At 38.2% G+C, this 22721-nt stretch overlaps 2 protein-coding genes across 2 annotated transcripts in view; one reads left to right on the top strand and one right to left on the bottom strand.

The window, feature by feature from the left end:
• The window catches only part of LOC121443260 (centromere protein P-like), a 191543-nt gene that overhangs the window by 131044 nt on the left and 37778 nt on the right, over nucleotides 1–22721 (top strand). The window lies entirely within an intron of this gene.
• The window catches only part of LOC121443254 (extracellular matrix protein 2-like), a 30847-nt gene that overhangs the window by 7863 nt on the left and 263 nt on the right, over nucleotides 1–22721 (bottom strand). The window contains exons 2-7 of the mRNA XM_041644941.1: nucleotides 14343–14655; nucleotides 10980–11168; nucleotides 9146–9628; nucleotides 7520–7635; nucleotides 5865–6000; nucleotides 797–954 (exon numbers count right to left, since the gene is read on the bottom strand). Coding sequence (XP_041500875.1) covers nucleotides 797–954; nucleotides 5865–6000; nucleotides 7520–7635; nucleotides 9146–9628; nucleotides 10980–11168; nucleotides 14343–14628 — 1368 coding nt within the window. The 5' untranslated portion in view covers nucleotides 14629–14655. The remainder of the gene's footprint in view (nucleotides 1–796; nucleotides 955–5864; nucleotides 6001–7519; nucleotides 7636–9145; nucleotides 9629–10979; nucleotides 11169–14342; nucleotides 14656–22721) is intronic.

The raw sequence follows: 22721 nt of genomic DNA, 5'->3' as shown, positions 1-22721 counted from the left end.
CAGGCTGACCAAGCCATGTGGAGCAAGTCAGTAAGTAGCTCTCCTCCACAACCTCTGCATCAGCTCCTACCCTGCTTGAGTTCCTATCCTGACTTCCTTCAATGATGAACAGTGCTGTGGAAATGTAAGCAAAACAAACCCTTTCCTTCCCAAGTTGTTTTGGTCATAGTGTTTTGTCACAGCAATAGAAACCCTAAGTAGACAGGGGACAAGTAATTAAACTTGCTGGTTCTGGATTGGAATAATTTAATCAGTCTCTTCCCCACCAAGAGCTGTCATCATTACCATTTTTTATTTTATCAGATGCATCTAATACTCAGATGATAGTGAATTCTGTATATTAGTACCAGAACTCTATTGAGTTTAATATATGTTACAGTAGTCGTCTACAATATTTGTTTTAGAGCCAGATAGCTTAGTAGGTATTAAGTGCTTGCCACACAAGCCTAACAACCTGAATTTGAGGCCAGCAATTCATGGTGGAAGAGAGAAAACCAACTCCCAAATGTTGTGCTCTGATTTCCACATGCACATTGTGATGTGTATATGCCTATACTCATGCGCATTTCTGTCTTTCTCTCACACTGACAACAATAATAATAGTATTTAAAGGATACTTGTATATTTTATAGTATGTAATACATTTAAAACATTAAACAAGTTCAGTGTAATGACACACACTACACTCAGGAGGCTGAAGCAGGAGGATCATGATTTCTAGGCCAGCATGAACTACATAGTGAGATCCTGTTTCAGAAAACAAAACAAACAGAAATTAGAAGAAATATATCAGTACCTCAATAGAAGCAGGAAGACCTTGTGGTATGATTCTAAATTTGTTTTTTCCCAGACGTAGGTATGAAAGGCTCTTCAAAGATTTGAAAGCTAACGGATTGACATTGATTTCACTGAGATTGTTTCCTTCCAATTCTAAGGTGACAAGTTGATTTAAGTCTAGAAAAATAAAATTATCTGAATATTAGAATAATTTTAAAAGCATGTAGTTTGGACTGATGATGTAGCTCAGTGGCAGAGCACTTGCTTGAGACCTAGACTGGAGCCCCAGCACTGCACAAAGAAGAAACAATGAAAAGAAGAAAGAAACCATTTGAAAAAAATTCAGTGTATTTGGAGATTTGTTATTTCTTTATCTTTGTGTCCCACATAAATCCTTTTTCTGAGTATTTTATACATGACTTCTGCACAATTCTACCAGGACAAGAATCATGGTTGAGGGAAATAATTCAGGTGTTGAAGGGTACAAATATGTATAAGGAGCAGAAACAAGGAAGAACAGAAGGTAGATAGAAAAGTAAGGATCACCTCTAGAGGCCATGTTCCTTGTGCTAGCTGGTTTTGTGTCAACTTGACACAGCTGGAGTCATCTAAGGCAGGAATCTCAATTGAGAAAATGCCTCCATAAGATCAGACTGAACACAAGCTGGTAAGGCATTTTCTTAATTAGTAATTGATGGGAGAGGGCCCAGGCCATTGCAAGTGGTGTCATCCATGGACTGGTGGTCCCAGGTTGTATAAGAAAGCAGGCTGAGCAGGCCAATAAACAACATCCCTCCATGGCCTCTGCATCAGCTCTTGCTCCCAGGTTCTTGCCTTGCTTGAATTCCTGTCCTGACTTCCTTCCATAATGAACAGTATTGTGGAAGCATAAGCCAAATAAACCCTTTCCTCCCAAGTTGCTGTGGTCATAATATTTCATCACAGCAGTAGTAACAATGATTAAGAAGACACTTGCCAAACAGAGATTTGGAGTTTAAGTGGACAAGGAGTAAGGGTGTCATGACATTCATTGGAAGCATTTGCAAATACCTGTCAGTATAAATTGGTAATGTGATATGCAGTGGGATGGTGATTCTCTTCATCATCCCACACAGAAACAAACACTGTCCTCACTAACCTTCAGTCTCTCAACAGGCAAGTTAGAAATATAGCAGAGTGCCAGATGTAGTGGTGTCGCACGCCTTTAATCCCAGCATTCAGGAGGCAGAGACAGGCAGATCTCTGTGAGTTTAAGGCTACACTGGTCTACATAGGAATGTTCCAGGACAGCCACATCTATATAGTGAGATGCTGTCTCAGAAGAGGAGGAGAAAAAGAAAAGAGAAATATACCAAAGCAGTGAATTCCCATCATAGTTTCTCATTTACTGGCACAGAGTGAGGCCAAATGAAAGGATTTTTATTTTGTTTTATTTAAGAAAAGATTATCAGAATTCTCCATGTAGTCAGACTGAACTATCAAGAAAGACCTTTATACAAACAAGTTTTTTTTTTCCCTACCCTCTTTTTGCTGGCCTCAGGAGTGGTGTCATCCAGGTCAGACAGAGCATGAACCACTCAACAGTGACATACCCAGGGGCCTCTGAGTCAGAGGTTCCCCTAGTAGGGGATGTTTTCCTGCTCAACCTCTGTCATCAGCATTGCAATGAATGCCCTGTGCAGCTCAGGCCCATTCTGTACAACAGCAATGACAGTCTCGTGAGAAATAGAGATAATCAACGCCTTACCTTTTTTTTTTTTTTTTTTTTTTTTAGAGAAAGCAGTATAGATGGGAGTGGTGTAGAAGTAATAATCTCTTATGGATACAGAGATTTAGAAAGAACACATGGAGATAAAAGGCCTGTTTGAACCTGCTGGGATGGAGGCCTCATCTTAGGTAAACTATGTGTAGCAGGGTAAAATTATTTTTCAGACTAGATGCAATTGTCCCTTTGATTTAGGTATGGCTTTCATTCTCTATATCCCCAAGTACAAAACTGAGGGTGCTGTGACAAAAGCCACATAAGAACAGATTACTCTGCTGGTGGTAACGTAGCTTCAATCAAAGAAATAGGGAAGACAGCCAGGAAACTAACCATAATTATGTTTCTTTGTATCTTATTACCAAAATTAAAGGTGCAGAGGATCCAGCTTTTCTTTAACATATAGGTAGAGATCTTGAATTATAGACATTTCTATTGAAAAGTGGAGAATAGAAGTGGTTAGTTACATGACATCCTGAGAAACAACAAATTCACAATGCTTTGTGTTCCTGTGCTGTTCTGTGTGTGTGTGTGTGTGTGTGTGTGTGAGAGAGAGAGAGAGAGAGAGAGAGAGAGAGAGAGAGAGAGACAGAGAGAGACAGAGAGAGACAGAGAGAGAGAGAGGTGGGGTAAAGAACATTTTAGTTATGTTAGATCTGAGGTCACTGTTGAAAGGATTCCTAACAAGAAAATAGAGGTAAAAGACCTTTGTTGTGGGTAAGATAGTGACCCATTGTAGAATGGCATATTAGTGTTCCTGGTGGACTAAAGCGGTCAGGGTGAGGTGACTTTAGTTTGACTGTTCTAGTCATGAGGCATGACAAGAATATTCTGAAGCACATCCTGTTTTCTACTACCCCTCCCTCTGCCTTTTACTCTTCCTGCGTGGTAGTGCTTCCCTTTCTGTCTAGCACACATCCAGTGTCTCAGATGGTCTCCTTTACTAGTTAGTTATGTGTGCTCTTGTATACCCACCTCCCTTAACACTTGATTTCCAGCCCCACCCCACCCCACCCCACCCCCCCCGCGCCTACAGTTCCTGCAGCATCTACAACTGCCTCTCTTTCTTTCGCATGGCTTTTCTCTCCTTGTTTTCCATTTCTTTGAAACTGTGATCTAAAAGGCCATAGGTGAGTGAGTAGCTGTGGGAAAGGATAACTAGAGGACAGTGGCTTTTAGAGGCAGCACACAGAAAGGCTGTGTCACAGCACTGGGGGAGGTCATGTGCAGGCTCACCTGCTAGCTATTACCCACAGTGGCAGAACTCACCAGAGGCAAGGGAGCCCAGCACCTGCCTCAGCCAAGGAATATCTAGACCTCAGGGGCCAATATACAGCATGACTAAGAAAGAACGCAGATACCCAGTAAGTACCAGAAGATGTCTAATGTGAGAGAGCAGAAGAGATCTTTCCTGGCTACCAGCATAAAGATGTGACTTCCTCTGTGCTTAGTGCATAGAGATTAGAGAGAAGTAGGCCAGTTCACCCAGAACTATAGATCAACACTCTGGAAATACAACATATTTGTTTGAGAGGGACAACATGTGCTGAGAAGCTATTCCATGGAAATATGAGAAAAACTTCAAAATAGGAAGTATATAGTAAGACTTGGTGGTTCATGACTAAACCCAGCACCTGGAAAGCTGAGACAGAAAGATTGCAAGCTCAAAACCGGCCTATACTACATAGTGAGTCCCTGCCTCATAAAAGAAAGATCAGTAATTTATGGTTTTATAGGGTATCATTTTAATAGCAGAGCTAGAAATGTAAACCCAGTTTACACAGCCTATATATATCTTTGTTCTCAATTTTGTGTTCCTTTCAATTTCCAGTGTCTTTTCCATATGACAAAGCCCATCAAAATCTGTGCTTATTAATGTTTTTCATGTGCACATTCAAATCCATCTGGAAACTGAGTGTTTCCATAACTATGTAATTCTCACATTTGGCAATTCTCAATAATTACTGTTTTTTCTCATCAACGGAAGTGTTTTCTCCTATGAAGTGTTTTGGAAGCTAACAGAAGTACTATTTGGATTGCTTATTCCTTTGTATGTGCTCTCTTTCAATATTGCTTAATAACTCTTTCAACTCAAGTTAGCAGAAAATATTGGGCACTATACTTCATGAGCAATGCTAGATGGTTATGAAAATGAAAAAGAAAATTAGGCAGTCTTGTCTTACGGGAATTCACAAGCTAATCAATGGTGTAAGGGTTTGTTCAAAAATGACACTTCTGTGCAGTTGCAATCTGACAGCTTCAGCTGCGTGTCACTAGAGGAAGAAGAGCAAGAGTCCACTCTAGCATGTCTAAACATGCTTCACTGAGTTGTCCCTCGGAAAGCCAAGCTGTGATGACAGCTTCACTTTCTACATCATGGGGTACAAAGTTGGCAGGACTTCGCCTCTCACACACTCTCAAGAACAGAGCTGCCACTGGGCAGTGGTGGTGCATGCCTTTAATCCCAGCACTTGGGGGCAGAGGCAGGCAGATCTCTGTGAGTTCAAGGCCAGCCTGGTCTACAAGAGCTAGTTCCAGGACAGTAAGGGCTGTTACAAAGAAACCTTGTCTCGAAAAACAAACCAGACAAACAAAGAACAGAGCTGCCCAAGGCTGCTACTGTGAGATTTCTTCCTCCACTGTATAACAGCACCCCGGCTTCACACACAGTGCATGCTCATTCCTTCTTTACACAGGATTTTCACACTCTTGGACCTGAGGTTCCAGCATAGGAAAATAAGTAGTAATGCATATGAATACAGTGAGTCACCCAAATACATGGTGCTCGGGGAGTATTAGTGGACCTCCTCAGATACTAAGGGCTTGTTAGAGAGTTACTGTGCTGATTAAGGCTTTTTTTTAATTTTAAGGACAGCAGGACATTGAAAAGGCAATAGAGACATATTTATTGGGTAAGTGATTAAAGTTAGTTTATCAACTTAATGGTGAAATAACCTAAAATTTTCTTATTATGCATTTAGCAATACCATAAATCAATTTATATAGGATAATGAGAATGGTTATAAAATATATATCATTAAAAAAGTATTGGTCTAGGGAAATTACTCAGTGGGTAAAGTGCTCACTGTTCAAGCATGAGGACCTGATTTCAGATCCCTAGCACTCTGGTAAAAGCTGGATATTGCAGGACGTGCCTATAATTTCCAACTATAGAAAGCAGAAACAGACAAATCCTGTGGACTTACTCACCCAAATTCAGTGGGGGGGGGGGGGGGAAGACGGTAGAAAATGATAGAGGAAAACACCTGACATCGTTTACCCCTGGTCTGCAAAGCGCACACTCTCACACACAGGATTTAAATACCTGATAAACTTTCTTCATCGATGGCCTGGAGATTATTGTCATTTATTTTAAGTTCTTCTAGTGTAGATGGTAATTCTGAAGGGATGCGTACCAAATTATTTCCATCCATGTTCAGACGCATTAACTTCTTCAAAACCTTAGAAAAGCAATTCTCAAGGTTACCATTTTTCTCAATCACAGCTGGTTCACTATTTCCCATAGAATGGTCAGTCTTATTTTGTAAGGCCAGCGATTTTACCTTCTTAGCAATAAACAAGTTTCATTAACTGAATTCAGTAATTTGAACCTGGTATAAATGCTAATAATTAATATTAATGTTATTTATAAAGTTCAGTTTCCTATTTCACTAATATTTATGCTAGAAATTTGATTATAAAATAGCACTTTTCAGATGGGCAGAGAGGAAAAGAGAATCTGAAAGGACTTAGAGGGGAAGAATATGATCAAAATATATTTAAATTTGAAAATTGTTTTAGGTAGTAAAAATATAAAAAATTTCAAAACTAAGTAATTATATGTATATGTGATTACCCAAACAGCTGGTTTTCTGCGCAGTATGTTCCCACATTTAGAGCTGCATGCTCATTCCAGGCATGTCCTGAACCACCAGCAGTGGGAAGCTGCAGTGAATGGATTTTTCTGAAGCCATGTAGAATGATTGCTTTCTCCAGGCATCACAGGAATCATTTCCAAATTTTACCAGGACAGAAAATCCCCATATCAAAAAGAGGATAATCTATGACATTTTTCTCTTGCTCAATTATCAGATAGATCTATGACCCTCTATGCCATCTGTTGTTTGATCAGAAAGATGGAGAATATGAAGCAGGCACTGGGAGTCCTCCTCCCCCCATCTGCCTGCATAGACTCCAGAGAACTAGGAGAGAATCCAAAAGGCCACTTATTTGTTTCAAGGGCAGATCAAGGGCCCAGAATATTTATTATCCAAAGGGGGGAAATTAACCTAGTGAGATAGAGTGTGCTTTACCTACGGCTTCAAAGCATATGCGATCTCATTTATGCACACTAACCTTTCTTCTCTTGCTTCTATCTTTGTTTCCCTGAAATTCCCCGATCTAGATGAGTATTTTCTCCTTTTTCAAAAAAAAATCTTTTGGTCAAATCGGTTTTCTTCAAAGGTTTTCTTTGTACATTTGCTATCCTTTCTCTTTCATTCTTCCTCACAAATCTATCTCATGCTAAAAGATTAGCATTGAGCTCATTTGCTTTTTAAACTCTTGCTGCCAAAATATTCTCCATCACATTATGTATACTGTGCAAAAATAAGAAAGCTTCACCTTGCTGGTCTGACCATATTAGTAGAGGCCCCCAAATATGCTCTCTCTTATTATTGGACAATTCTTCACACCAAGAGACCAGACTTCAATGTATATTCATCTACTGGGAAGAAACTATTCTTTAAATTCAAAACATTGGTTATGTCTGATCTTATTGTTGCTACTCTTCCCATAAGATTAACATATGTAAAGCAAAAAATGATAAGCAAAAGAAAATGATATAATTTAAGGACATCAGAGAAGAAACTTAATGTAGAAAAAATTAACAATAAAAACCTTTCTGCTTATTTTTTCCTTCCCCACCTCCACCTAAAGCCAGTAGGAGTCATCTTGTTACATATTAATGGAAGTGTATACCTTGAATGCTTTTGGACCTATGCCTGAAGAAGTGATATTATTTCTGCTCAGATCAAGCCTTTCCAAATTTGGTAATCCATTAAATGCTTCGTCCGGAATGGAAATGATTGAATTCCCTAGGATGTACAATAGTTGTATTAGAAACATGTGCATATATAGACATGTACATATATACTTAAATGTGTGTGCATGTTTCTGTATACATGAATATTAAGAGTGAGCTTTATATGGAAAGGAAAGCAATATTCAGAACAAGGACAGAATATATAAACAAATGCATGCTTGGAAAAATAGCAAGATTAGAATGAAACAATTTAACAGTGTAAAGTGTGTCTTGGTTAGAACCTCATGTTTCAAATGAAACTACTTAAAATAACTACAATAATCTGCTGGACAAGGCTAGGGCAATGTGCACTTACAACAAAGGTTTGTGTTTTTCCTTCATATTTTTATATTTTTTTACTACCATTTCCCTGTACTTTTTTTTGAGACAGGGTTTCTCTGTAGCTTTGGAGCCTGTCCTGGCACTCACTCTGTAGACCAGGCTGGCCTTGAACTCACAGAAATCCACCTGCCTCTGCCTCCCAAGTGCTGGGATTAGAGGCGTGCGCCACCACTACTCAGCTCCCTGTACTTCTTATACAGAGAAGGAAACATATTCACAGACAATGAGTGATCTTCTTTGATTTCTTGGATATAAAAAGCATCATATTTCCAAGTTCAGGTAAATGGCAATGGAAAACTATGAAGGAAACATGCAAATGAAATCTTAATGCTCCACCACTCAGAACTTTTCCTGGTAGCCTTATAGAGACATGGGCAAAAGGTCTGGTCACCACATTCTCATTGAAATGGCTAAAGGAAAGAAAACAGCTGATAATGCAATTGCTGAGGTTGTGGAATAGCTGTAACTGCTTGCAGCAATGGGACAACCACCTTAGAACGTGTTGGGTAGTTTCTTAAGTGTGTTGCCATATGTCTCAGCCCATTGTGCTGCTTCTAGGAATAATGAAGAATGACGGTCTAGAGCCCCACAAACATCTGTATATGGATGTTTAGCTGCAACATACAAAATTGCCATAAGCTGGAAAAAAATCATTCTCTAGCTGATTTATACAGTAGGATACCGCTCAGCAATAAAGAAAAATGAACTAATGATTTTTAAAGCATTAGATGTTGAACTACAAGGCTACTTACTGTGTGAGTCTATTTAGTGAAACTCAAAAATCAAATCAATAAACAGAAACAGGTCAGTTTCTGTGGTGGTCAACAACTGGAGGAGATGGAGATAAGAGAAATTTGGGGAGTGATGGAAATATTCTTGATCTGAACTGTGGTAGTGTTTACCTCTTTAGAAACTTGTAGAACTAAACATTATAAGTTAATGTTTTATCACATAGACAAAGTGTACCCTATTAATGCTAATTTTTAAAATGCTCATTGGGAAATCACCACTTGGTTAGAGTTCTCTCTAAACCTGAGACATTCTTCACTGTGCCCATCTCTGCTGCACAGTTATCTGTGTGAAGACGATGAAAATAAGTCCCTATTAAATCAAAGTAATATTCATAGGGTAGTAAAATTCACCATTTATATCTGAACCCAAAATAAGTCATCATCTCTTACCAGCCAGCTCCAGGCTTGTTACTTCTGGTGCTGTTATTGGTGGGATCTGGGTGAAGGCCGCATGAATGCAGCTGATGGTCTTGTAGGACAGGGCACAGCTTCCGGGCAGGCGTGGCCTGCCTCTTGGAGTACCAGGCATTAACCTGGGGGACATTCGGAACACATCTCCTCTTATGGCATCCTCCTCTTCCTTTTCTCCTTCCCCTTCAGACTCCTCATAATCATCCTCTTCCTCCCCTCGTCCATGGTAGAGTGGTTGACGTGCTGACCGCCTTTCCTCCTCAGACCTCAGCTTTCCCTCCACTCTTTCCTCATCACTGTGAAGTGTAGTAGGCCCAGAGGTTTCGTTCTTGTGCTCCATGTGTTCTTTCATGTCTTCTTCTTCCTCCTCGGATTGAAGAGCTTCTTTTATAACTATTTGGTCCATTTCCATCTGAGGAGGTTTCACTTGCTTGTGAAGCATGTCAATGGATTCTCTTTGTTCTGAAGAATCACCAGAAAATTCAGTCTTATCATTTAGTGTTCTACCACTTAGTAGAGAATAGGAAGCTAATGATCACAGAAGGATAAAGTAATGGGTGAGTTGATGATGTTAATAAATGGAAAAAGCCATAATGTAAATGAAGTTAACAAATATTCCCTTTGTTTGACGGCTATGTAAAGATAAAATGCAGCTGAAGTTTTTCCTGAAGTTAACTAACATTATTTCTCTTTTGTAGGGTTTCTCTGTGTAGCCCTGGCTGTCCTGGAACTAGCTCTGTAGACCAGACCGGCCTCAAACTCAGAGATCCACCTGTCTCTGCCTCCCAGGTACTGCAATTAAAGGTGTGTGCCACCACCACCACCTGGCTTGAAGAATTTTTCTTTAACATCCACAGCAAAACACGCAGAAGAGAGGGAATTTGCTAAGTGGAAGCTAAAGATATTGTATTTAAACTTTTAGAATCCTTTCTGTGTCTAGGTTTCCTTACCTAAAATAACTACATTTCAAGAAGACTCAAAATCCTTTGAAAAATATCTAAGAATTTCTGAAGTTTGCCTATAATAGCCTTGTATTTTATTTCAAAGAGACAATTTTGATGGGCACACCTTCTAATAGTTTTTTAAAAGTAAAATGCTTTGGGTCAGACTTGTTGGTTCATATCTTTAATCCCAGCACTTGGGTGACAGAAGCAAAGACGGGAATTTCTATGAATTCAAGGCCAGCCTGGTCTTACACAGCAAGTTTCAGGCCAGCCCAGCTACACAGTAGGAACCGTCCTCAAAATAAAGTACAGTGCCATAGTGAAATAACTGACAGTGTGAAGCAAAGAACAGTTTCTAAAGATTCTGAAGTTCCTCCCGGCAGGAGGCTTTTGTATATGTGTGTCTTCTGGTCATCTGTGGGGGAGGGGAGAACAATCTGCCTTGATATTGACAAGAGAAACTCATAGTAGTGATTAGTATACTTCTGACAAGCTTGATTAATAGGATGATTAATTAATCATTAATAGGATGATGCATATACAGACAGACCCAAGTGAAATCCTGAACTAGTTACTAAGTGAGGGTTTATTGTAGGAATTCTGTTGCTGTGTCTCTAAAACCTTATAACATTCACACATGAAACAGAATCAGGTTCAACTTGACTCAGTCTAAGAATTAGAACTATAGAGCCACAATCTCTTTCTGTGCCCTAAATACATTTTCTAGATAGTTCTGTTTATTAGCACTGAGCTGCTTTTCAAGTACCTTGATGACTACATTTATAATAATTTATACCTTAATGTAATGATAAAATAAAAACAAATAGTTAAAGCCTATTATCTGTGGTAGTTTGTTTTATATTGTATACCAGCATCAGAACAGATGGGGCAGCATTCTCCTTCTGGCTTAATGGTATAGGGGCACGTCTTGGGGTGGCACACAGTTTCATCACAAAGTACTCTTCCATTTGAACAGAGGCAGGTGCTGCAGGGCTCAGGAGACCAGATGGCCTTGTTGTACATGATCATTCCCTTTACAAAGCAGTGTCCTTTCTTTCCTAGGGGAAAAAGAGAGCATTTTGATTGACTGACTAACTGATGGACAGACAGACTGGTTGAGAGAGAGACAGACAGACAGACAGACAGAGACAGAGAGACTCTCTCTATTACATAGTGCTGGCTGTCCTGTAACTCACTATGTAGACCAGGCTAGCCTCAGACTCATAAAAGAACCACCTGCCTCTGCCCCCTGAATGCTAGGATTAAAAGAACATGCCACCATGCCTAGCAGGAACACATACTTAAATGTCTTCAGCGATTATCAGAATCCATGAATGGGTAAAAATACAATGCAAAGTCAAAATGATACAACTACCTGAGAATAGAGATCTGTATACAGCATGCACAGATTAAATACCCTACAGACTTGCTATCTAAAATGCTTTTCATTGTTTCTTCTTTTTGCTGCTGAGTGACCTCCTCCTAGTAACTTGACTTTGGATTTCCTGTCTGTCTTGTATCTATCTGTCAAGATAGGCTAAATTTTGGCAATGGACAAACAACCTTCAAAACCCGATCATTTCTCATTTACTTAAAAAACTGTAGATGTTTGACATGTTGTGAGTCAGCTTGTTGGCAGTGTGTTTTCTGTTTTAATTTAAGACAGTGACTTGTACCTATTGTAGTCCCAAGTAAAGAGGCTGAGGCAGGAGGATTTTGTGATCTAGGATTTTAAGGCAACATAGTGAAACTCCCTATCTCAAAAAAGTAAATCAGACCTACATATGAAAACATGTGGTAATTTCTTTCTGAATCTGAACTATCCTCAATATAATAACTTTTATTTTTTAAGTTTTTTTGTCTGTTCATGTTTTGCCTGCGTGTGTGTGTACCACTTGCATGCAATGCCCTCAAAAGTCAGAAGAAGGCATCCCTTGAAACTTTAATTGCAGATTGCTGTTCACCACCTTTTGGGTGCTGGGGACTAAACATGGTTCTTCTATAAGAGCAGCAAGGGCTCTTAACCATTTCATCCCCAATATAGTCTTATTTATTTTTGTCTATTTTCTCTTATGTTAATTCTTTTCATTTTTATGTGTTTATATAATACATATATATGGGTGTGAGTAGTGGTATAGGTTATAAAAATAGGAAGGTAATGGAACACATGTAAAATGAAAGCAAAAGAGAGAGCCCTGAGAAGGGGGAGGGGGAGAAAGGAGGAAAAGGAGGACCAACAAAATTAAATTTGAAAGTACCACAATGAAACCTAATACTTTGTATGCTGATTTTTAAATGCAACTTTTTATATTTTATTTTTAACTGTGTTTGCTTGTAGGTTTGTACATATGAGTACTAAAAACTAGAATAAAATATAGAATCCCCTAGAAATAGAATTATGGGTAGTTGTGAGCTACCCAGTATTGGTACTAGGAACCAAACTCCAGCCCTCGGCAAGAGCACTATGAGTTCTTCACCACTAAGCTATCTCTCCAGTCCCTAAATATTTTTGAATAAATAATACTTTTCATCAAAAATAATTTTTGCCAGCAAGGATGGCTCAGTGGTAAAGGTGCATGCCATGAAAGGAGAAAATTGACTTCTTAAAGTTGTCTTCTGACCTTCACATATGTTCTGTGACATGTGGCACCCACATACATGCACATATCTTGCACACACAAATAATGAATAAAAATAAAAATAAATTTTAAAATAGAATGTTAAGTATGTGAAATCACATTATGCATGCTAGTTTGGGGCTTTTACTTTCCTCTTAACTAAGCTAGCTTTTCATTTAACTAAGATATCTTTGTTCTTAACACTGCATGGATGCACTAGTCATTTATATTTTTAGCAAATATAGCATAATTTTTCTTTTTTCATATAATTTTGTTACTGTTAACTTGATGAAAGAATAAGACTAATGAATTTATTGAGAAATACTGGCTACAGAGGATTATTAGGTGATTTTTATTTTTTGTCTTTTCAAAGTTTCATTTAATGGTAACAATTAAATATATATTTTTAATGGTAACATATATATACATACACACACATATACATATATATAATGCTTTTTTTTTCTTCCAAACTTGGAAAACTGTTAATCATTAAAAGCTAGTTTCAAAAAAAAAAAAATTAGTTGAGAGCTTTGGCAGAATTTCCAGTCTTTTTTTTTTTTTTTTTTGGTTTTTCGAGACAGGGTTTCTCTGTGGTTTTGGAGCCTGTCCTGGAACTAGCTCTTGTAGACCAGGCTGGTCCAAACTCACAGAGATCCGCCTGCCTCTGCCTCCCGAGTGCTGGGATTAAAGGCGTGCGCCACCACCAGAGATACTGATTTTTTAAAGAATGAAAAGACTGCCGGGCGGTGGTGGCGCACGCCTTTAATCCCAGCACTCGGGAGGCAGAGGCAGGCGGATCTCTGTGAGTTCGAGACCAGCCTGGTCTACAAGAGCTAGTTCCAGGACAGGCTCCAAAGCTACAAAGAAACCCTGTCTTGAAAACAAAACAATAACAAAAAATCAGTATCCCAGCACTCAGGAGGCAGAGGCAGGTGGACTTCTGAGTTCTAGGCCAGCCTGATTTGCAGAGCAAGCATTAGGACAGCCATAGCTGTTACACAGAGAAACCCTGTATTGAAAAAACAAATTAAAAAAATCAGTATTCTGTATAAAATAAAATCAGTGGTTTTTGTTCCATTTTACCTAACAAAACCTTGTGTTGAAACTGTTTAAATAGCCCTGTATCAAAGTCATTTGATTGGCTTCTACTCTAGATGATGTTATTATAAGTGAAAGGGATTTTGCTAATTGATATATATTATTTATATTATTAATATGATCACTTGTACTCATATAATTATGATTTTATACTGTGAAATAGGTTTTTCTCAATAATTTATGTATTTTCCTTGAATGCTTTTAATATTTGTTTTTATTTTGTGTGCATTGATGTCTTGCCTGGCTGTGTGTCTTTGTGAGCATGTCATATCCCTGGAATTAGAGCCACAGACAGTTGTCAGCTGCCAAGAGGGTTCTGGGATTTGAATTTGGGTCCTCTGGAATAGTAGCCAGTGCTCCCAACCACTGAGTCATCTTTCCAGCCCCCTTGAATACTTTTAAAAGTTATTTTAAAATTTGTGTTTATATATCAAAAGGTAGCACAAAAACTTAATTTTCCCCCTTTAGAGAGTTCAGTTCATGGAGATGTTTCCCCCTCATACATTCTCTTACCTGGTAACACATTGTAACTTGACTCTGCTCCAAGAGGACTTAGAAGGGATTCTAAGTTTCCCTCCACACTGTAGTCAGAGTTGGTAGTGGGTAATGCAGCTTTTGCTGCTGCTGCAGTTGGCTGATTTCCAAGCTGCCTGTTTGCTCTGTGGTGGAGTGAGGAGCTTTTCCTGAGTCTTCTCTGATGTATCCTCCTCCTCTGCTTCCCAGTACCTTGTTCTCTTTGTTCACAATCAGTTTGGAAAATGATAAGCAGAATGAGACAAAACAAAACTGCATGCTTCATGTTTGATTTTTTTTCACCAACAAACTTCTAAAGGGAAACAAAATTTCAAGTTAGTAGTGACTACATTTTTACTTCAGAAAATTGACCTAGTTGGCTTATGAAGCAGCAGGCAGGCTTTTGGGAGTAGTATCAGTGTGATGTGTGGTCTGAATCAGTCAATATTACTGCCACATCAGATTTTGGGATATCTATATCTCTAGACAAGATCTGAGCCAAGATTTTCTATAAAGGGTCAAATAGTAAATATCTAACCCTTTTTAGATTATTTGTTCTCTGTCCTAACTATTCACTTAGTTACTATAATCTTGAATCCGCCATAGATGTAAAATGCAAACGCCTGCAGCAGCAGACCCGTTTCCTAAAGTGCTGTAGAGTTTGGGCAGCTGCTTCTCATTACCTGTCTGCTAGAGTGTCACCCACACCTCTTCTGTTATTTTCATCACTACTTGTGGGTTGTTTTTTTTTTTGTTTTGTTTTGTTTTATTTTGTTTTGTTTTTGCTGGGGAGCAGTGCATGATTATTCTTTATAAAAGTGACTGTGAAATAGCATTTTTTTAGAGTGTGTTGGGGAGGTGTGTATGTGTGCACCTGTGCATATCAAGGAACAAGATCAACACTAGGTGACTTCCTCAGTCACTCTCCACCTTATCTTTTGAGACAGGGTTTCTCACGGAACCCAGAGCTCACCAATTGACTCTGCTGGCATAGGAAGCTTGCATTTAGCAGTAACTCATAGTGAAATGTAATGTTTTCTTGTAAAGCTCTAGGATGAGGACTCTCTCACCTCTGCCAGTGCTCTGCTGGGTTTTCTAGCAAGTGTAGTGGCACAAACCAGTAAACAAAAGAGATCCAGGACTTCAGGAAGCTATTGCTCTACCTTTCAATAAAACCCTTCATTGTACTTTTAAAAATATCCAGATGTAGATAAATAACATTCTATAGTCTCTAGAGATTTATTTTTAATGAGAAACAGGGCATAGTTGCTGACTTAGCAATTATAAACCAGTATTTGCTGAAATTTCATTTAGTCTAGACAGGAAAAAGTAAAATAATTTTTTTTCAAAAATATAGAAAATCTTGTGGATTCTACTTAAAAATCTGCTGTAACCAGTCAGGTTTCAGGTATAATATCAATCTAAAAATCAAGATTGTTTCTCTGTGATTTCAAAGAATAGGGAATTCACATTCCCAGTTGTGGACAGGTATCTGCTCTGAAAAAGGATCTCTGAAGTGCTGCTGAAAGAAATGGAATGAGACCTTTATAATGAAAATGCTTACCCTATATATGGATCAGATGGCTCATGGTTGCTAAATTCTTAGTTCTCCTCAAATTGATCTGCACACTTGTCACAAATCTAGTCCTAATTCTACCAGGTGTTTTGGCAAAAATTCACCATATGGATCAGGCATAGTGGCACACCTATAATTCAGTCCAGTGCAGGAGGTTGAAAATTGGGGTCAGCCTGGGTGACAAAATTGTAGCTTATGGTAGAATTTTTTAAAGCATGTATGACACTGTTGATTCAGTCTCTCATTCTTGTTAAAAAGGCAAAAGAAGGGCTGGTGAAATGGCCTAGCAGGTAAAGGTGCTCGCCAAAAAAACTTAACATCCACCGGGCGGTGGTGGCGCACACCTTTAATCCCAGCACTCGGGAGGCAGAGGCAGGCAGATCTCTGTGAGTTCGAGACCAGCCTGGTCTACAGAGCTAGTTCCAGGACAGGCTCCAAAGCCACAGAGAAACCCTGTCTCGAAAAACAAAAGAACAAAAAACAAACAAAAAAAAAAAAACTTAACATTCTTGAGACCCACATAATGGAAGGAGAGAAATAACTCCCAAACATTTCCTCCTACCAGTACATGTGCTCTGTGGCGTGCATATGTATGCACATTCCCATGCACACATGGTAAATAGTAATTATAACTTTAAAAACTAAGAGCCGGAGAGGTGGCTCAACAATTAAGAGTACTAGGTGTTCTGAAAGAGGACCCAGGTTCGATTCCCCAGCATCCACATGGTAGTTCACAACTATCTGTACCTAGAATTCTGATGCCTCACCTCTAAGGGTAATACATGCACATTGTGCAAAGGCATACATAAGCACTCATAAAAAATAAATAAATAAGCTGGGCGGTGGTGGCACCACTGCCTGGCAAATTCAGTGTATCTTTCATGACCTCTTCTAGATACATATACTCATATATATTTAAACATCTATTATATATAAATGAAATTTATTTATTTAAACATAAATGGGAAAAGTCTATATATTATACTCCAACCTCTTTCATCCCAGTCAGCAAGAAATTCTGAGCATGTGGGCACACGTCAGTAGGTTCAAAAGTAGTCTATTCAGCCTGTTTTCATCTTGTAAATTACTCAACAAATTTGATATCTGATAGTTTAATATTTCTCTTAGTCTTTTTTTTAAAAAAAAAACAGGTTTCACTACTGTCTAGTCTATTCTTTGCTGTTTTATGTGGCTGAAGTTACCCTTGAATTCCTCATCTTTCTGCCTCTCCGTCCCACATGTTGTTACATGTACATGTAGGTATACATCACCATGCCTGGCTACTCAGGAACATTCTTAGTCACACATCTTTTGGAAGCATTTTTATATTCTTAATTTTATTTTCAAATTTACAAATAAATTATTAGTAGAGTCTCTTTTTTAACTTACCAGTTTGCCTCCTATGTTGCTTGGCATTTATAAATTAGATTGGTCAAGTTTATTAATCAAGGTTAAAGCTATGTTATGGGCCTATCCAGCTTCAGAGTTGTCTTATTTTCCTGGCACTTTCATCATTAGGTAGAGGCTTTCCTTATCTCCATTAGTGCTCCAGTAAGAGCTCCTTTGTCTATTAATGTAGCTACTTAATTTTGGTAATGTATGCTTGGCATTTTTGTAGCCTTTCCATATACTTTTCATATAGTATACTTTTCATATACTCTTTGGATTTTAATGCAGTCTGACAATCGCTGTATTTGATTGGAACATGCAATCTACTTATGCTTAATGTTATACTTTTGCCACTTTCTGAGCAATTCTGTGGCTTTAATTCCAGTTACTCCTTCTGGCATAAAAGCTGTTTTTATCATATACTTTAATTCTCTACATATGTTAAGCATACCATATAGAGAGATTATAGATTATGATGAAATGATTGTTTTATTTTTGGGGCACAGGCAAGATAAAGGTGCTTACCATCAATCCTGGTAACATGAGTTTGACCCCAGGAACTCACACAATGGAAGGTGACCACTGACTTCCCCAAGTTATCCTCTGACCTTCACATATACACCATTGCACATTTGTACAAACACAAACAATAAATATATAATAAAGAAGATTGTTGTCATTGCTCTGTATCAAAAAACCAATTTGATCAGACATTTTGAACCTCTTATCAATATTTGGGCCCCCTGGCCTCATTCACTAGCACGTTCTCCAGTTATGACAACCTAGAGTACTTCCACACATTACCAAACAACCTGCTTCACATTTGAGAGCCACTTTCTTAGACTCTCCTAAATACTTGTACTTTTTCTTATCATTCTTTCCTGTGTCTCCAGATCTTTATTCAGATTTTCCTTTTCATTCAAAAAAAATGTCTTACAGTAACTCATTCTGTACAGTTCTGTTGCAGATCAACTCTTTTTTCAGCTGAAAATGCTTTCATACTTAATTCTCAAAGTACATGTTTGTTGGGTAGATTCTAGTTTGTTTGAGACAGAGTTTCTGCCGGGTGGTGGTGGCGTATACCTTTAATCCCAGCACTTGGGAGGTAGAGGCAGGTGGATCTTTGTGAGTTTGAGGCCAGCCTGGTCTACAAGAGCTAGTGCCAGAACAGGCTCCAGAGCTACAGCGAAACCCTGTCTAAAAAACAAACAAATAAGAGACGGGGTTTCTCTGTAGCTTTGGAGCTTGTCTGGAACTCGCTCTACGTAGACCAGGCTGGCCTTGAGCTCACAGAGCTCCTCCAGCCTCTGCTTCCCCCGTGCTGGGATTAAAGGCATGTGCCACCAATGCCCAACTGCTGGGTAGATTTTTAGGTTAATAGTGGCTAACATTTTCAAGATACCACTCCTATCTTTTTGTTTGTATTGATTCTACTTTTTGTTTTGTTTTGAAACATGGTCTCCTAGAGCCCAGGCTGGTCTCAAACTTACTGATAATCATGGATGACCTTAAATTTCTAATCCTTTTTCCTCGACTTCCCGCAAGATCACAGAAGTATGGCACCATGCCTTTCTTTGTTGGTTGAATTGAGAAGTCATAACTCAAACCACTTCCTTAAAAATAGCATTTTTTTCTGACCATTCACATAGAAGGTGTGGTTCCTCAATTTTATTACATTTGGGATACATGATACAGCATGAATGCATGCTGTTTTTGGTTTTTTGTTTGTTTGCTTGTTTTTTGAGACAGGTGTTCTTTGTGTAGCTCTGACTGTCCTGGAAGTCATTCTGTAGACCAGGCTGGCCTTGAACTCAGAGATCTGCCTTCCTCTGCTTCCCGAGTGCTGGAATTATGCTGAATTTTTTTTTTTGGTCAGATTTGGGTTGTTTTGTTTTGTTATTGTTGTTTTTAAAGCCCTCATCTGTCTATGCATTAGCACTTTACTCTTTTAAGAACTCTTTTAAGAACTACTGTCATTTGTGTGATAACTTTTTCATTATGTCTTCCATGTCTCTTTTTTTTTTGTATTTTTGTTCTTCTGTTGTCACATGATTTATTCTCACAAGTCTAAGTGACCTGGCTCATTAATACTTTCTTCAGCTGTGGTTTATGCTTTATTAAATTCATCTGTTGGCCTCCTTATTTCTTTTACAGTATTTTAGTTTTCAGTAAGCTATTTTTATTTTCAATTCTATACTACAGTTTTTGACATCATATTCTACTCTTTGAATATTTAATCATGTTTGTCTTTAAGTCTATCTGAAGATCAGGTTTTCAGAACCCTCTTTTTGTTTGTGCTTATTATCTTTCTTTAGAACTTTAGTCATGTTCTTCCAACTCTTCCTTTGATGCCTTCTGAATTCATGCCAGACATTATATAAACACTCATCAAAGATTAAGGCCTGGAGTAATGTATGTTCTGTGTAGAGAAGGTTTTCACATTTTGAATGTGGTGTTACAGAGACTATCAGTAAATAATACATCAAGTGATTTGTAGCTGTGTGATCCAGTATCATCACACTGTGGGTCTTATTTTGATAATGTCACAAGCAGGAATCTCATTGCCCCTACTGCTGGTTCTAGTCTTTGTTTTGTGTTTCTCCCAGCCTTGTGAAGCTATTTTAAAGCTCTATCAAACTCTCAGCTACCTCTTTTGGAATCCAAAGATGTTTGCAGAAGCAAAGCAGTTTCAGACCTGAGGCAGTCTGGATTTCAGTCTTATTCCAAATACTGGTTCTGTTTTTTAATCTTCTTGTTTGTTCTCAGCAGATGAGTAGATCCATTTTCCTTGCCAGAGGAAGCGCCTTCAGATACTTTTAGTTTTTTGCAAAAATATGGATTTCTTTCTTGTAGATGTGGTAAAAAAAATTGTGAATCTTAAATGTCTGAAAACATCTTGTTTGGTTGAAACTAGAATTATAGCTTCGAAATAATTTTTCCCTGAATACTTTTCAGATACCAGCTGAGTATTTTCCTTCTCTTCTCTCATTCTTTGTTTTTCTTTGTTACTGGGACTTGCTATATAATGTGGCTAGCCTAGAGCTAACAATGTAGACTAGGCTGACCTTGGACTTGTGGTGGTCCTGCTGCCACTGCCTCCAAGTGTTAGGATGACAGGTGTTAGCTACCATACCCAACTTGGTCCATTCTTGAAGTATTGTAGTGAGTCAGTTCTTGTCCCTTTGTAGAAAGCATTTTTATTCTACCTTCCTGTAGAAATGTTCTACTTTTTAGTATGTCTTTAGCATTTGTAAGGTTTGCTATGAGGAATAACATTGATTTTTTTTTCCTCCTTAAAATTTTTTAAACCCATAAACTTCCTTTCTTATCTGATGAACTCTCTGTGCTTAATTCTTTTCCATGCTTAGTCAAAGATTTATCCCACCATTCTCCATTTCTTACCCAACACTAGGGATGAAAGAATGAAGCCTAGGGCATTAAAGATGCTAGCCAAGCACCATAACACTAAACTACATCCCCAGCCCCATTCTCCATCTTTAAATTTATTCTGTCTTCCCTTGAATGACTTTCCAGTTTCTGCCTTATAAGGAGCTCTTCTTGTTTCCCAGCGCATGTGTGTGTGTGCTCACATATACACACACATGTTGCTAATGAATCTTCTATCTTCTATTATTTCTAGGAACTTGAGAGACAAGAAGGCACAATGTATATTTGGCTTCTCCTCTTGAATCTCAGTAGTTCTTTATGTAGCTTTATCTAATAAAATCTCCTAAACCAGGCTTTACCTGGTTTCACCCTCATGGACTTGCCCTTAAATCATCTAAACTCTGCAGCTAACAACCTTGGAGATGTCTTGATGTTAACTCCAGCATCAAACTTTGGTGCAGGGTATTTGTATAAGTACTCCAGTCTTTTGAAAATAATTATTTTAGGTCGTTGACATTAAATCATGTTTAAAGTTTCATGATCTGCTTTAGTTTCAGAAAAACTAGTTTGCAGAATATAAAGAAGGAACAAACATATTGGCACCTAAAGTCAACTCTTTTTTTTCTTCCATTCATTCGTTTGTTTGTTTGTTTGTTTGTTTATGCGAAACAGGGTTTTTCTATAGCTTTGGAGCCTGGCCCCAACTCACAGAGATCCGCCTGCCTCTGCTCCCCGAGTGCTGGAATTAAAGGTGTGCACCACCACCGCCTAGCATGGAGTCAACTCTTATAGTGAAGTACTGTAGGAAAGCAATGAAGATGTAAGCCAAGGGATCAGGGGGTAGGAAACACTGGATTTGCTAGCCAGGCAGTGGTGGCGCCCGCGTTTAATCCCAGCACTCAGGAGGCAGAGCAGATGGAAACCTTATCTTGAAAAACAAAAAACAAAACACTGGATTTGCTAATTAGGGCAGTGGGCCCTAATGGACACACAATATGAACATTCTGTATCGCGTACATGTACAGTGTCTTTTCTCTTGACAGTCGTATGTGTAATATATGAGGGTCATGAAAAATCTAGCCTCCTATGAACACCCACTTGTCAAGGAATTGGGTGAGTGCTAGGAGAGAATGTCTGCTTAGCTAGCTGCCACTCTCCCAGGATAGCCATCCTGAGACCCCCTTTCTTAGTTTGTCTCCCTGTTCCAAATGAACTCACTTTTACTTAATCCTGAAACCTAAATAGATTTTATAGAAGTAAATTGACAAAACTGTCTTACTTTAATCAAACTTAGTATCTAGTTTAAATATATTTTAAGAAATGGCCCTCAGGCAGATATCTGTGAGTTCTAGGCCAGCCTGGTCTACAAAAGCTAGTTCCAGGACAGGCTCCAAAGCTACAGAGAAACCCTGTCTCAAAAAAAAAAAAGAAATGAAGGAAGGAAGGAAGGAAGAAAGAAAGAAAAAGAAAGAAAGAAAGAAAGGAAAAGAAAAAGAAAGAAATGGCTCTCAATACTAATTGATATTCACTGGATGTAGAATGAATTTAGTTTTTTATTTAATAAGCAACTTTATAATCATGTTTCTAGATACTCTAATCACAATATTACTTTCATCAAGTAATGCTTTTACTTTTTGACCTTTTATATTTATCCAAAATTTGAATATCTATAAACTCTGATTGACTTATTTTCTCCATTAATACTTTTCATTTCTCTTAAGTAAACTTTAAAAGTATCCATAATTTTCAATATTATCTATGAAGTCACAAGTTATCCTTCATGTTATCCAGCCGACTTAAAGAGGAAAATGCTTTAATTAAATATTTATGTTCCTTTAGAACTGAGAAAATTAAAGTTTCAAATCAGTTGATATTCTACTCATCACATAATCCTATCTAAACATATGAAAATAGTTTATAATTCCTTAACATTTGAAATACTGGGGGTAAAGTCATCCTGAACAGAAACAAGTAAGCAAAACAAAGCATTCGTTTAACTTTTCAGTCTATTAATACAGAGACAATTT

This window comes from Microtus oregoni, unplaced genomic scaffold, assembly GCF_018167655.1.
Source record: "Microtus oregoni isolate MIOR12 unplaced genomic scaffold, Mior012 000103F_ref0000194, whole genome shotgun sequence".
NCBI classification, from domain to species: domain Eukaryota; kingdom Metazoa; phylum Chordata; class Mammalia; order Rodentia; family Cricetidae; genus Microtus; species Microtus oregoni.
Note: the sequence above shows the minus strand (reverse complement) of the source record. Positions and strands in the feature narration are given on the sequence as shown.